Source organism: Ranitomeya variabilis, chromosome 3, assembly GCF_051348905.1.
Source record: "Ranitomeya variabilis isolate aRanVar5 chromosome 3, aRanVar5.hap1, whole genome shotgun sequence".
Taxonomy (NCBI): Eukaryota; Metazoa; Chordata; class Amphibia; order Anura; family Dendrobatidae; genus Ranitomeya; species Ranitomeya variabilis.
The window spans coordinates 568,859,062-568,875,206 of NC_135234.1; the positions used below are offsets into that span (position 1 = coordinate 568,859,062).

Consider the following 16,145-nt stretch of genomic DNA (forward strand, 5'->3'; position numbering starts at 1 on the left):
CAGCACAGCCACGCACAGCCGCCCGCACTCAGCACAGCCACGCACAGCCGCTCGCACTCAGCACAGCCACGCACAGCCGCCAGCACTCAGCACAGCCGCCCGCACTCAGCACAGCCGCCCGCACTCAGCACAGCCACGCACAGCCGCCCACACTCAGCACAGCCACGCACAGCCGCCCGCACTCACCAGAGCCACGCACAGCCGCCCGCACTCACCAGAGCCACGCACAGCCGCCCGCACTCACCAGAGCCACGCACAGCCGCCCGCACTCAGCACAGCCAAGCACAGCCACCCGCACTCAGCACAGCCAAGCACAGCCACCCGCACTCAGCACAGCCGCCCGCACTCAGCACAGCCACGCACAGCCACCCGCACTCAGCACAGCCGCCCGCACTCAGCACAGCCACGCACAGCCGCCCGCACTCAGCACAGCCACGCACAGCCGCCCGCACTCAGCACAGCCACGCACAGCCGCCCACACTCAGCACAGCCGCCCGCACTCAGCACAGCCACGCACAGCCGCCCGCACTCAGCACAGCCACGCACAGCCGCCCGCAATCAGCACAGCCGCTCGCACTCAGCACAGCCACGCACAGCCGCCCGCACTCAGCACAGCCACGCACAGCCGCCCGCACTCAGCACAGCCACGCACAGCCGCCCGCACTCAGCACAGCCACGCACAGCCGCCTGCACTCAGCACAGCCACGCACAGCCGCCCGCACTCAGCACAGCCACGCACAGCCGCCCGCACTCAGCACAGCCACGCACAGCCGCCCGCACTCAGCACAGCCACGCACAGCCGCCCGCACTCAGCACAGCCTTGCACAGCCGCCCGCACTCAGCACAGCCACGCACAGCCGCCCGCACTCAGCACAGCCGCCCGCACTCAGCACAGCCACGCACAGCCGCCCGCACTCAGCACAGCCACGCACAGCCGCCCGCACTCAGCACAGCCACGCACAGCCGCCCGCACTCAGCACAGCCACGCACAGCCACCCGCACTCAGCACAGCCACGCACAGCCGCCCGCACTCAGCACAGCCGCCCACACTCAGCACAGCCACGCACAGCCGACCGCACTCAGCAGAGCCACGCACAGCCGCCCGCACTCAGCACAGCCACGCACAGCCGCCCGCACTCAGCACAGCCACGCACAGCCGCCCGCACTCAGCACAGCCATGCACAGCCGCCCGCACTCACCAGAGCCACGCACAGCCGCCCGCACTCACCAGAGCCATGCACAGCCGCCCGCACTCACCAGAGCCACGTTCAGCCGCCCACACTCACCAGAGCCACGCACAGCCGCAAGCACTCACCAGAGCCACGCACAGCCGCCCGCACTCACCAGAGCCACGCACAGCCGCCCGCACTCACCAGAGCCACGCACAGCCGCCCGCACTCAGCACCACCAGGCACAGCCGCCCGCACTCAGCACCGCCACGCACAGCCGCCCACACTCACCAGAACCACGCACAGCCGCCCGCACTCAAAAGCCACGCACAGCCGCCCACACTCACCAGAGCCACGAACAGCCGCTCGCACTGACCAGAGCCACGCACAGCCTCCCGCAGTCAGCACAGCCAAGCACAGCCACCCGCACTCAGCACAGCCGCCCGCACTCAGCACAGCCACGCACAGCCGCCCGCACTCAGCACAGTCACGCACAGCCGCCCGCACTCAGCACAGCCATGCACAGCCGCCCGCACTCAGCACAGCCACGCACAGCCGCCCGCACTCAGCACAGCCACGCACAGCCGCCCGCACTCAGCACAGCCACGCACAGCCGCCCGCACTCAGCACAGCCACGCACAGCCGCCCGCACTCAGCACAGCCGCCCACACTCAGCACAGCCGCCCGCACTCAGCACAGCCGCACTCGGGCAGTAGAGCCGGAGAGAGAAAGATGGGAGCAACATATGGCAAAATGGAAACAGGGACAGGCAGAATGGGGGCGCGGGATGGGAGCAGCACATGACAGAATGATTGCGCATGATGGGAGCAGCACATGACAGGATGGGGGTGCAGGATGGGAGCACATGACAGGATGGGGCGCAGGATGGGAGCACATGACAGGATGGGAGCAGCACATGACAGAATGGGGGCACACACATTACAGGATGGGGGTGTAGGATGGAGCAGCATATGACAGGATGGGGGCGCAGGATGGGAGCACATGACAGGATGGGAACGCAGGATTGAGCAGCACATGACAGGATGGGGGCGCAGGATGGAGCAGCACATGACAGGATGGGGCCGCAGGATGGAGCAGCACATGACAGGATGGGAGAGCAAGATGGGAGCAGCACATACCAGGATGGTGACCATATACCAATATAAATGCTCGCCACCCGGGCATAGAACGGGTTCAATAGCTAGTAATGTCTATAAGCCACGTACCAGCTGAGTTTTTCCTACAAAAGACACTTCCCATGGGCAGTTTTTATCTGAAGCATCGTTTCTTATTTTCTGATATATTTTGCTGGTGCTTCAGTTGTGTTTTAATTGAAATCTATAATTTGAAACAACACTATTAAGCAGCAGATATGGAGTTCTTTTGCATATTATGAGTGTTCTGAACCTGCCCGACGCCTGCACTGTGAAAATAAAAGCGGCCAGAAAAATGGCCAAGTCACTGATGCGCATATGTTCATTCTTCTTGCTGTTTATTTAGTGCATATATAATATATATAAATGGAGCATACAGTAACATGGCTAATAACTAGGGATGAGCAAATGTGCTTGGTGATATATACTGTACCTCTCAAAAACTGTTCAATTTTTTTTTCTGAATTCAATTAGCCATCCATAGAGTTTAATGTGGTTAGTGTTACAGTATGGTGTTATATAAAACTAAAAATAAAAAGTTCCAATTTGTTTTCTGGATTCAATTAGTCATCCATAGAGTTTAACGTGATTGCTGCTACATTATGATGGTATATAAACCTCCTTAAAAAGGTTTAAACATGTTTTCTGAATTCAATTAGTCTTCCATACAGTTTTACGGGCATTGGGTTTCTTCCGGTGGTATATAAAACAACAAAAAAAAAAATATCTTTTTTTCTGGATTCAATTAGTCATCCATAGAGTTTAAAGTCCTCTGTATAGAATTACGGAGGTTTAAATTTTTTAAAAACCGCTTGGCCTGCTGCAGTTGACCCAATTTGTTTGTTCGAAAAATTGACTATTGACATCCATTAACCTGCTTTGTGTAAAATCAACACAACGCGTGGACATGTCCTTGTGGGCAAACACGCTACATTTCCCTGATGGCACGCTGTGTGAACATTGTGGAGGCTGGAGCTGAGTCCCACACTGGCACAACACATGTGCTACTGACGCCGAGGATTGCGGGCCCCACTTCTATCAGGGTTTCCTCCATTTTCTACACCAGTTCCTGCACCCCCTCCTGCTCCTTCTCATATCCATTTGGTATCTGAGGGTATGTGGTCCACATCAGTCAAAACCTCTGTAGCACTTCCTCAGCGAAGAGGCAAAAGGCTCTGCTGAAGCTTATTTGTCTAGGAGACAAACCGCACACTGTGGCAGAGTTATTGAAAGGAAAAACAGACCAGACAGATCTGTGGCTCTCTCTCGACCCTAACCAGGCATGGTCATGAGTGATAATAGCCATAACCTGGTGGCGGCTATGAAGCTTGGCAAGCTCGCACATGTACTATTCTTGGCCCACGTGCTAAACCTGGTAGTTCAGCGGTTTTTACTCATATCTACCAGAGCTTCTAGTCAACGTATGCAGCGTCAGTGCCCATTTCCACAAGTTGACTACTGCTGCCGCCGCTCTGGCGGTATTACGACTGCGCATGCAATTGCCAGCTCACCAACTGGTGTGCAAAGTCACCAAGGGCTGGACCAACACACTGCACATGCTGACAAGGCTTTTTGAGCAGCAGATGTCAGTTATCAAATACCAGCTCCAACACGCTCGTCGGTATTGGGCAGTCTCCGCACATAAGAACTGAAGAGTGGGCATGGATACTTGACATTTGTGCAGTTTTCCAAGTCTTTGAGAACTGCACAAAGATGGTGAGCGGCAATGACGCCAATGTCAACGCAATGATCTCGCTTCTGGGCTTACTTAAACAGTCACTGCTCACAATTAAAGCTGAAGCTTTACATGCATACAAGGTAGAGATGGAGGAAGACATGAGACAAGGAGATAATACTAAGCCCAGCCTCATCTCATCTGCTCAGTGCAGATTGTGTAACAATGAGGAGGTGAAGGCTGAGGGGAAGGAGGAACAGGAGCTGGTTGGTAGCACAAAAGAGGCTAATACCCACACAAGCTTCATTCCGTCTCTCCTACAAAGATGGGCTGAAGAGTTGAATGAGGAAGAGATGGCGGAAGATGAGGAGGAGCTGAAGAGTTGTCATCATTTTGAAGTCAGGGAAGTGTTGGCTGTAGGAAGCTTGGCACATATGGCTGACTTTATGTACTGCTGCCTTTCCCTTGACCCTCATGTTGTATTCATCTTGGCCAAAAGGGAGTACTGGTAGGTCACCCTGATAGACCCACGCTACAAAGAGAACCTTGCATCTCTCCTTCCTAGGGCAGAGAGGTCTACTAAAATGGTGCTTAAAAGTGTATGGATGATCCTTTTTCTAATCTTTGGTAGCCTTTGCATAGCATTTATGAATCTAGGAGTATCACTACTTGACAATTTGAACAGAATGTTTATGAGGCCCTCCATTATGTCTAATATAGGGTGTATCTGAGTCCCTCTTCCATCAAATATTTGGCAGTTCTTGCTTCCTTCATAAATTATACTGACATTTAAAAATTTTTTAATAAAGATTTCAATTTTGGTTTGCTTAAATTATCCTATTTTTAAATCCTTTCAAAATTTTGCCTTATATACAAATCATTATACAGGAAAGAATGTTTCTTAAACTCCATTTTATTGTCGATTTTAAATGTTTTATTTTCAGTCCTTAACTGGAGTAAAAGTGTGACACCATTGTTCTCAGCAGCGATATGGGAGTCAGAGATGCTTCTAGGATCTTCTCCACACTGTTCTCTTTCCATTCAGCACTTTTTCCATCCATTAAAACATTTTCACTGCCCCCAAACATCCTTGTTGGGTCTGCCAGAAAAATGCTTTCCCATTGACTCTCATTATATTCGTTACTTGAAACGAGCATCCGAGTACTAGGAATTGCTTGGTTTGAGTAATGAGCATTCAAGCATTTTAGTGTTTGCTCATCCCTACTAATAACGATAAATGCACTTCAAGGGTAATAGGGTTTATTTGTACTTCGAGACGAATTCTAGTAGTAGCATACTTTACAGTAGCTATGAGGTCTACTTTTAGAATGGGCACTAAGTATATGCCATATGTATAATCAGATAATATATAAATGGGGGTTATAAAAGTACTGCTGAGTATGACAGACAGGAAGGTAATATCTTCATAAGAATTTAACAAAAGAGTAGAGGCTACGTGTTACAACATCATACAGACGTCTTCCTTGGGCCATTCATGAATTAAGTTGTATGATTACAAGTCTAGCCTGAGGAAGACGTCCATCCGATGTTGAGACGCGTAGCCCCAACTTTTTAATTTTCATTCTATACTATTTATATAAACAAAGGAAGGGTTCAGCTACATTCATCAGTAAATTGACTATGAGTAAATAGCAGGGTGCAAAACCTTGTATGGAGAAAGGCTATGAAATAAGGAGAAAAAGGTCAAACAAAAAATGGTGTACACACCTGATGCAAACTAAACATTGAATATACACGTACCGTAACTACTTTTAATGGAAACCTTGTACATACAAAAATTGTGCATTAAAACCATCTAAAAACATGTATAGCAAATGATATACAAACAGCACCCCTGGACAATAACCATATGGGACGATTAATATGTGGAGCTCCACTAATATATATGAGCCGAACACCAGAAGTATACATCATGAAGTCATATGCATAGAATTATAAATATAACATGCAAAGACATGAATAGTGATACATAGCAAACCACCTTAAAAGATAGTGCACCTGTACAGAAGCGACCAAAGTCCCCCTAACCAGAAAATAGTGGTGTGACATATACTGTATGCAAGTGAATAAATGGCCTATGTATAAAGCAATCAGCATAGCTGAAATGGTTTAAAAGGGAAGAAGGCACCAGCCGTATAGTAGGTCATTAGAGATGTAGGTTGCATGGTATGGAATGTGCAACCTGGAAGGCAAGGTGAAAACGCAGGAAGTTATGTAGAGGTAGAAGGTGGAGGGGCATTGAACCCTGCTGAATGATAAAGTGCAGGAGTTTAGGAAGAAATGTCCATAAGCATGACTACCTGACCGGCTCAAAGGGAACTCATGCAGGAAGCCAAAACAGGCAGTATGCTCTCAATTAACAGGGGTGTCGGAGAACCCCATGCATATCGCTGCTCAGGGCAGCTTTGTCAGGGAAAGTATGCCCATAGATCCAAGGAGCAGGGAATATATATAAGGGAATCAGATACTTAAAACATTTACTGGTGTAGGGTGCGAGCCTCATTGGTTGGCGTCAAGAGACGGACTGAGCTAATGGCACTCAGGGTGTGGTTGGAAGCAATGGATGATGCCGTGTACCGGAACTGTCAGTTTTTTGCTTGGTCTTTTTCTCCTTATTCTATACTACTTATCTGATACATGGTGGTTTCTACACTGGACCATCACCAGGGGCAGTTACAGATGATCTATTCCATCTCTGGATTTGAAACAGGGTTGTGCTTGGTATTTGCCCTTCCATTCAATTTGTGTGCACTACCATATGTCCTTTCTTTCAGCCTTGACCATCTTAACTTTATTAACAATTTCTGCAATATGGAGTGCCCTTCCTTTATATTCTCTTAATAGGTTCAATGCACATAATCAGAAATTTCTGTCTCTATCTCACCTGATCAAAAAATATTATCCCATATCACATCTGGCTTCCTTTTATGCCTTCTACTACCTCTTTGGGGGTAATGCGTTATAGAATTTCATTTTTTTTACTTTGAAAGAGTGCCCTAAAAATAGTGAACATGAAGATCAATTAGCAAGTAAAGATGTTGTCTATGCCAAGCCATCTCCAAAAGAACAGAACACTGGATACAGTTAAAGGGGTCTCCGAAAAATACCACCTAATACATTAAATAGCTGATATATGCTAGATTGGTATTGGTACCACCACTGGGTCATCCACCAATTGCCAGAATAGGGGTCATAAACCTTTACCCCTACATCTCCCCAGGGAGCATGACAGCAAATGGGAGATAAATGAGGCAGATGGCCATGCATGAGACCTGCCACTCAATTGACTTTTTATGTTGCCGATGATAAAGTCAAGTGCAGCTCTGCTAGCTTTGTCAATGCCATAGAGTTTGAATGTATCATTATGGCACATGAGCAATCGGCTGGTCTGGAAGCCAGGGGAGGAGGGGTTCGCACACCAATTACCATATATCCAGTGAATTGGCGACACTTTTGTAGGTAGGAATACTCCTTTATGAATTTTTTTGCAAGTTTCTCTTTATGATTATGGAATTAAATTCTGCCTTCAGGGACATCCAAATAATTGCAGGAATGCTTCTTTACCAATTAGAAAACTGTGGTTTCATTACACAATTTTTCTTCCTGGAAATTAGGAATTGTTTAGTAAATCAAATCAGCATATTAGCATACAGTTACATGAGATATTTTATAGTCATGCAATAGTAACTAGTAAATATCTTTTAACATGTGATCTATAAAATAGTATGTAAATTTGGTCCAACTAAGATGACAAAAATCTATATATATATAAAGCTGAGTGTATGTATGTGTGTGTATGTATCAAGCCACACCCACCCCACATAGCCCCGCCCACTCCACATATCCACACTCACTCCACATGCAAAGCCCTGTCCACACGGTCCATGTTATTAGCGCACACTGGCGGAGACACATTCACCTCGAAAACCACCTTGCAAAACTCACCGGCTGTGACATTCCAGCTGCTGTGAGCTACAATTAAGGCCACCACCTTCAGAGTATCAGTGCGTGGCAGGCACAGGCCACATCTAGATCAGTCTTGTCTAGAATGGAGTTGCTCTTGTGAGGCATGACATCAAGGGAAAGGGAGGAGCCTCATGGAATACACCGCTGTGCTCATAACAGGAAGTTGCTGTGCATGTGTGAGGGGAAGAGAGGAGTGAGGTGAAAATGAGAGGAGTCAAGGGAAAATGAGAGGAGTGAGGTTAAAATAGTGGAGTGAGGGGAAAATAATGGAGTGAGTGCAAGAGAGGAGTGAGATGAAAATGAGAGGAGTTGGGAAAATGATAGGAGTGAGGGGAAAATAGAGGAGTGAGGGGAAAATGAGGAGTGAGGGGAAATGAGAGGAGTGAGGGGAAAATAGTGGAGTGAGAGGAAAATGAGAGGTGTGAGGTAAAAATGAAAAGGTGTGAGTGGAAAATGAGAGGGAGAGAAGTGAGGGGAAACTAGTAGAGTGATCGGAAATTGACAGGTATGAGGTCAAAATGACAGGTGTGAGGGGGAAATTAGAGGAGTGAGGGGGAAAATGAGAGCAGTGAGGAGAAAATGAGAGATGTGAGGGGGAAAATGATAGGTATGATGGCAAAATGAAAGAAGTGAGGTGCTGCTGCAGTATGAGGCTGTGTATAGAGAACAGTGAGGTGCTGCAGATCTAGGCTGTGTATAAGGCCACATTCACACGTTCAGTATTTGGTCTGTATTTTACCTCATTATTTATAAGCCAAAACCATGAGTGGGAGAAAAACACAGAAGTGGTGAATTGTTTCTAATATACTTTTCCTCTGATTGTTTTACTACAAGTTTTAGCTTACAAATACTGAGGTAAAAATACTGACTAAGTAACGTGTGAATGAGGTCTAAAGGAGAAAATTGTGGTGCTGCTTAAGAAGATGGCTGTGTATATGATATGCTTTTTATTGTAATTAGTGCAATTTCTCTCATGATCAATTGTTTCTAATTGTATATGGAAGAGGAGTGTGAGGTGCTGCCGGAGGAGGCGAATATAAAGGAGAAAAGCTGTGCCTCAGAAAAATGCTGTGTATAAAGGAGAAGCGTGAGGTGCAGGAGGAGGCTGTGTAAAAAGAAGGAGCAGGAGGTGCAGGAGGAATAAGACCCCTTAACTGCCACAATTAAAAGTCGTATCGGCAGTTGTTAAGGGGTTAATATTGTTTAAAAAAAAAACTTTTGCTTCATCAAAGAGTTTTGTGTGCAATATAGTCATTATAATTTGTTATAACTAACCACAGTTAGTTACTGTGCCCGGGTAACGCCGGGCTCTTCAGGTAGTTAAATATAAAAATCAAATCTTTCTTTCCTTTTTTATTTAAAGCTGTTATCTCAGAAATGGCCCTTTGGAGTTGAAATCTGCAAACTGATGCCATTCCTGCAAAAATCCTCTGTTGGAATTACAGTTCTCAGCCTGTGTGCTCTTAGTATTGACAGGTACTTATAATGAATATAATAATAATAATAATAATAATAATAATAATAAGTGTATATTGACAAACTGATTACATCTTTACATTTCTTAAAAATTACCTATACTGCACAGTAAACAGATGTGAATATTATCATTATACTAGAATTGATCTATATATAATATGATTCAAAAATTTCAACACACCTGTTTATGTAATGGGTTTCCTTGTTCTTATTGGAATGTGCACATTGCAAATTCAGACTGAAGGCAGCAAAAATGACAAAGGTACACATATTGAAACACATAGTAAAAAATATGTGTGAAACAAGCCAGAATACAGTATGTACTAAAAGTTAGATTGGTCAAAGTACCCCCCTTTCACTATGATAATAGAGTTATACCCTCTTGGCAGTGGATATACTTCAGTTCTTCAATACAGAAAGTGAAACTCATATTATATAGAGTCATTACAAACAGAGTGATCTATTATAAATGTTTATTTCAGCTAATGTTGATGATTATGGCTTACAGACAAGGAAAACCCAAAAGTCGGCAGTCTTCCCCATGATTGTGGAGCCTACTGAAACAGACTATAATGGACCTTTCTTAATGCTTAGAAAGCCTTTGCAGGTGTTTTTGTTAAATATTCTACTTTACTGAGATAATGACTTTTGGGTTTTCATTGGCTGTAAGCCATAATCATCAACATTAACAGAAATAAACACTTGAAATGCATCTCTCTGTTTGTAATGACTCAATATAATATATGAGTTTCACTTTTTGTATTGAAGAACTGAAATAAATTAACTTTTTGATGATATTCTAATCTTGTGAGAAGCACCTGTATGTTAACTTATCTCTTTGAAAACCATCTGGTAAGTGGCATCCATTCAGGACGAGATTCTATGAGTTATCTGGGGTTCGATACATTGTTGTATGAAACAAAAAATATTGCACTGTATTAGAGAACATAAATGAAACAAAAAATACACAACTGTGTAAACTAAATGAAGTATACTTATTTTGCCTATTTTACATGCTCAGGTCTGTAGGTGCTTAAAATGCTCCCAAAATTGATAATGTTACTTATCTGGAGTCTCATAGCTGCCGTCTACACATATGGTTATTGAATATGTACAGAATGTTGCATAAAACATTATTTTGCATACGTTCTGATGCTTCCACAGGACATTTACTTTAGACATTGAATTCAGTAAAATTTCCAAGAAATTCTGATCACCGGTCAGGGACCTGTTGTACCACAAACTTAAGAGTTATATTGGTGGCTGCATGCAATTACGCAAAGCTTAAAAGGAATCAGTCAGCAGGTTTTAGCTATGTAATCTGAGGACAGCATGAGGTAGGGGTTAAAACACAGATTTCAACGATGTGTCACTTATTAAGTTGTGTGCTATTGTTTACTTACAAGGAAGGTTTCATCACTAGAACATTATCTTTGCTTTGACTAGCTGGCAGAGCGAGTAGTGGTCTGACTATGCCCCCTCCTTTGATAAGCAGCTTACTGTCTGTAGACAATGTATATACAGAGCCTGGTGTGGGCGGGGTTAGCTTTCTCAGCTCTGCTGCATTGCTAAATTTAAGAACTCTGATTGTGTTAGAACTGCAGCTTCCATTAAACTACAGTATTTGATATATCACTGGATTCAGGGTCTCTTTGCCTACATTATGCTGCTTTCAAATAAGGTAGCAAAAACCTGGTGACAGATTCCCTTTAGTTAGTCACTCAGCTGAGGACATACCTATTGACTGTGATGGGTAGATGTCATAGGAACACAAAACCATGTTGAGGGAGAATAGTTCAAGGACATTAATCAATATCAATAGTAGCAGTCATTACACTAAAGGTCAAACTCTCAGAAAATAATATCAATAATCACAAGAGGGTGCACATTGCGTATGAATACCAATTACATAGACTAACAGAAAGCTATTTGTGTAGTGGGAGGAAGGGGAAACCACCTATCCTATGAAAAATCAATAGATTGACATCAATTGATTGAGAGCTATGTATATAGAGGGATGGGTACCTATGATATCAAGACTCAGTAGAGGACGCACATGAATTAGTAGAAAGCTACAGTATTTGCATGAGGGGGAGAAGAGAAAACTGGAATGGAAACACTACTTAATGTAAGCAAAGGGTTAAAACATACTATATTAACAAAAAACATTTAGTTTATAAAATATATGAGCATATAACAAATAAATGTTCAAAAAAATGTAAAAATGTATACTTTTTTTACACTTCAGATACAGAGCAGTAGCATCCTGGAATCACATTGGAGGCAGCCGTGCTACTAAGTGGACTGTATTGGAAATTCTAGGTATATGGACTATATCAGTCACACTGGCAATCCCAGAAGCCATAGGCTTTAGTGTTATACAATATGACTACAATGGACAAGAAATGAAAACCTGCATGTTTCAGCCAAGGCAAACTACATCATTCTTAGAAGTAAGCTGGCATTTACTGCACCTAAAAGTTATGTATGGTATGAAGAATTGGAATAAGCACAAATAATATACGGAAATGGACAAAAGCTCTCCAAATGCTGGATTACACTTTGGAACTAATTGTCTTATCCGTAAATATAAGAACTCAGTTTATATAATCGACTAAAATATTGCAATCAAAATTTTGTAATACACAGTAATACGTTTTAATTAGAATTCGGGAGGATTCTTCGCACTAAGAGTATGTGCACAAGGGGTCTATTTCCAGCAAATTCCATAAAAAGCATTGCAACACTGCAGCAGAAAACTAATATTGTGCACACGTTACGTCATGTGTCACTTCTAACTGCTTCAGGGTTCAGAAACCTTGAAGTGTTTTTTCCTTGAAGCAGCTTTGCCTAGGAAACCCTTGGTGGGTCAAGATCTTAAAAAACCCACCCTTAAAGGGCCACTGTCACCCCCCTCCAGCCGTTATAAACTAAAAGAGCCACCTTGTGCAGCAGTAATGCTGCATTCTAACAAGGTGGCTCTTTTAGTTTTAGGTTCAAGTATACCCCAAAAAAGCAATTTGATACTTAGCCATAATTGGTGTCTCTAGCCACGTAGGCTGGTCCTCCCTCCCCAGCTCGAAACGCTCCTCTGCCGTCACTCACATCTTCTTGGTCTTTCTGCGCCGCCCCCTCAGCGCTGTTTACGTTTTCAAACCGGCGCCTGCGCTGTGTAGTACTGTTCTGCGCAGGCGCAGTGTGAAAGCCTGGCTTGGAAGGCAGACGGCCAGAGCTTACTGCGCCTGCGCAGAACAGTACTACACAGCGCAGGCGCCGGTTTGAAAATGTAAACAGCGCTGAGGGGGCGGTGCAGAAAGACCAAGAAGATGTGAGTGACGGCAGAGGAGCGTTTCGAGCTGGGGAGGGAGGACCAGCCTACGTGGCTAGAGACACCAATTATGGCTAAGTATCAAATCGCTTTTTTGGGGGTATACTTGAACCTAAAACTAAAAGAGCCACCTTGTTAGAATGCAGCATTACTGCTGCACAAGGTGGCTCTTTTAGTTTATAACGGCTGGAGGGGGGTGACAGTGGCCCTTTAAGGAGACACCATAGCTTAGAACTGCCACTAGAGAGAACCCTGCATACAGTTAGTGCAGAGTTCAATGACTGTGGTAGAAATGACTCCTGTCACTGGTGGTCGTAGATATATAAAAAAAGACAGTAAACTTTTGTAAAGGAAAACTTCATCCACCTAAAACATATATTATAAAATCAATCAAAACCGAATTTTTGACCTATCAATCCCTAATCATGCTAGAGTTTCATGGTTGATATTTTGCGAACACCTTAACCAGCCTTTATAATGTAAAAATGCAACAACTAGCCTTTTCCATTCTAAAGGAAATAAACAAAAAACGTAGTAGATTTTACTTTTGTTGAATATAGAACGTGAATATAAAAAATGAATGCAAAAAATGTCATATGTATTGGGGGATTTGATCATTATTTCTACTGTATATATTACATTTTTCTTCCAGTTTTACAAGACTTATAAAGACCCATGGCTTTTCAGCTTCTATTTCTGCCTTCCTTTGCTTGTTACTGCAGTTTTTTATACTCTGATGACATATGAGTTGCTACGGAAGAAAAATGGAATTACAATCTCATTGAATGACCATATAAAACAGGTACACTACTAAGGCATCTGTCTCAAAAGCAATGGTTTGTAGCATCAAAGTGAAATATATGATCTGATTAACGTAATTTCAGTCATTTACAGATGGTATATTGTGTACATGTGTTTATATTGACAGGAGGTACAGTATAGGGTACACATTCCTACCACCTGTCTCTAATTCCTCCTGGTTAATTGATCTCTTAAAGTGAATTTGTCATCTGAGAGCAGCATAATGTAGGGGCAGAGATCCTTTCTCCAGCAATGTCTCACTTGCAGAGCTGCTTGCTGCAGGTTTAATAAAATCACCGTTTTCTCTGCTGCCCTCTGGCAGTTCTCTGCATACTGAGCCCTGTATAACCCTGCCCACACCACTGATTGGCAGCATTCTGAGTACACTGTATATTAGAAGAAAGCTGCCAATCTGTGGTGGGGCAGGGTTATTCAGAGCTCATGAATATGGAGGACTTCATGGCAGCAGGTTTAGTAGTCATCGCCTGCTAAAAAAAATGTGATTTTATCCAACCTACAGCCAGCAACCCAGTAAGTGCTAGAATCAGGGTCTTTGTCTCAACATTATGCCCTTAGAATTGGTGACAGATTCCTTTTATAGGAGTAGTCACACTAAGAAAACTGATATTCTATAGAAATGTGACACTGGAACTTATTATTGGCTGACATTGTCAGGTCACAGGTTATCCTGAAGAAGACTTCTTCAACCAGATGTATAGAATTGCATGGTGCTCATTCAAATAAATTAGTCTATATTGAAATGTTAAACAGAATAAATTCACTATAGCAAGAGTCATACATTCTTACCTGTTAGCTCTTTACTTTGTAAAATAGAGAAGTCACTTCCTCTGTGACCTACAATGGCATATGGACAAGATTGTCATGAATTGGTGAATTGGCTCAATGGTGGTTGATCACTAGTCAATTTATTTTCAAATCTCAATTATGACTATTAGTTGAATGCCAGTGTGTCAATATAGATACATGAATGAAATATTGAACTCACAATCTCTCAAGACCACTGGGTGCAGCATTTTTCTAAAGTAATGTGTCAGTCATCTTGCATGGTCAGACACAGCCATTGCACAGTACACATCAGGGACACATTTATAAGATTATCTCAGCACAGGAACATTTTATTTAAATGCATCTAACTGTGGAAGTTGTTATTATTCCAAGATCTCTTGATTAAAATCAACTTTTGTTCATGGGAAAACCCCTTTAAGTTATAAAATAATGATATAAATTATCAATGCATTCTACCATGAACAAAAGGGATATAGCAGTTCCTTTTCCCCCATTTCCAGCCAGAGCTGTGGATCTCATGACCAAGGAAGTTGTCCTTTACTCCTTGTCCCCATTGAAGATGTATGCTGTACTGTTATGATCTGGTGGCCTAGGAGCAGCATGAGACATACTCTAGAGAAGGTGGTGTTATGATCCTAGTGGTAGAGGATCTCTGATATTCCGGCAAGATAGCAAAAACAAAAATACTGCTCTAGGGAGGTGGAAACTGGGCTAACCACATACCTGATCCTAACACACACAACTAGAAGCAGCCGGTGAACGTGCCTACGATGGTTCTAGACGTCTCGAGCCAGCCGGACAACTGACTACCCCTAGAGGGAAAATAAGACCTCACTTGCCTCCAGAGAAATTGAACCCCAAAGATATAGAAAGCCCCCAACAAATAATAACGGTGAGGCAAGAGGACAACACGAACGTAGAGATGAACTAGATACAGCAAAGTGAGGCCCACTAGTCTAGATAGGCAGAAAATAGACAGTGGACTATGCGGTCAGCAGAAAACCCTACAAAAACATCCACGCTGAACATTCAAGAACCCCCACACCGACTGACGGTGCGGGGGGAGAATATCAGCCCCCTGGAGCATCCAGCGAGCCAGAAAATCCAATATCAAGCAAGCTGGACAAAAACACAGGAAAATGCAAATGATCCAAAGTATTCAAAACGGACTTAGCTTTTGTTGCATGAGACAGACTGAAAGGAATCCGGAGGAGACCAAATAGGTCTGGATACAACGATGCCAGGCAAGAGACTGAGTCCAGAAGAGACTTAAATAGGGAACACCCGCTGCTTAACGATACAGCTGGAGCTCAGGCCTGCAACAAGACATGCCTAACACAATACCGTTAGTGACCACCAGAGGGAACCCAGAAACACAGTTCACAACAGTACCCCCCCCTTGAGGAGGGGTCACCGAACCCTCACCAAGACCCCCAGAGCGATCAGGATGAGCAGCTTGAAAGGCATGAACCAAATCAGCCGCATGACCATCAGAGGCGACAACCCAGGAATTATCCTCCTGACCATAGCCTTTCCACTTAACTAAATACTGGAGTTTCCGTCTAGAGATACGAGAATCCAAACTCTTCTCCACCACGTACTCCAACTCGCCCTCAACCAAAACCGGGGCAGGAGGCTCAACAGCAGGAACCACAGGCACCACGTACCGCCGCAACAAGGACCTATGGAACACATTATGAATGGCGAATGACGCTGGAAGGTCCAAGCGGAAAGACACCGGGTTAAGG

The 16,145-nt window shown here is 44.2% G+C and overlaps 1 protein-coding gene across 1 annotated transcript in view; it reads left to right on the forward strand.

Moving 5' to 3' along the window:
• Window positions 1–16,145, forward strand: part of EDNRB (endothelin receptor type B) — an 88,698-nt gene that overhangs the window by 49,954 nt on the left and 22,599 nt on the right. The window contains exons 3-5 of the mRNA XM_077297190.1: window positions 9,349–9,461; window positions 11,710–11,914; window positions 13,442–13,591. Coding sequence (XP_077153305.1) covers window positions 9,349–9,461; window positions 11,710–11,914; window positions 13,442–13,591 — 468 coding nt within the window. The remainder of the gene's footprint in view (window positions 1–9,348; window positions 9,462–11,709; window positions 11,915–13,441; window positions 13,592–16,145) is intronic.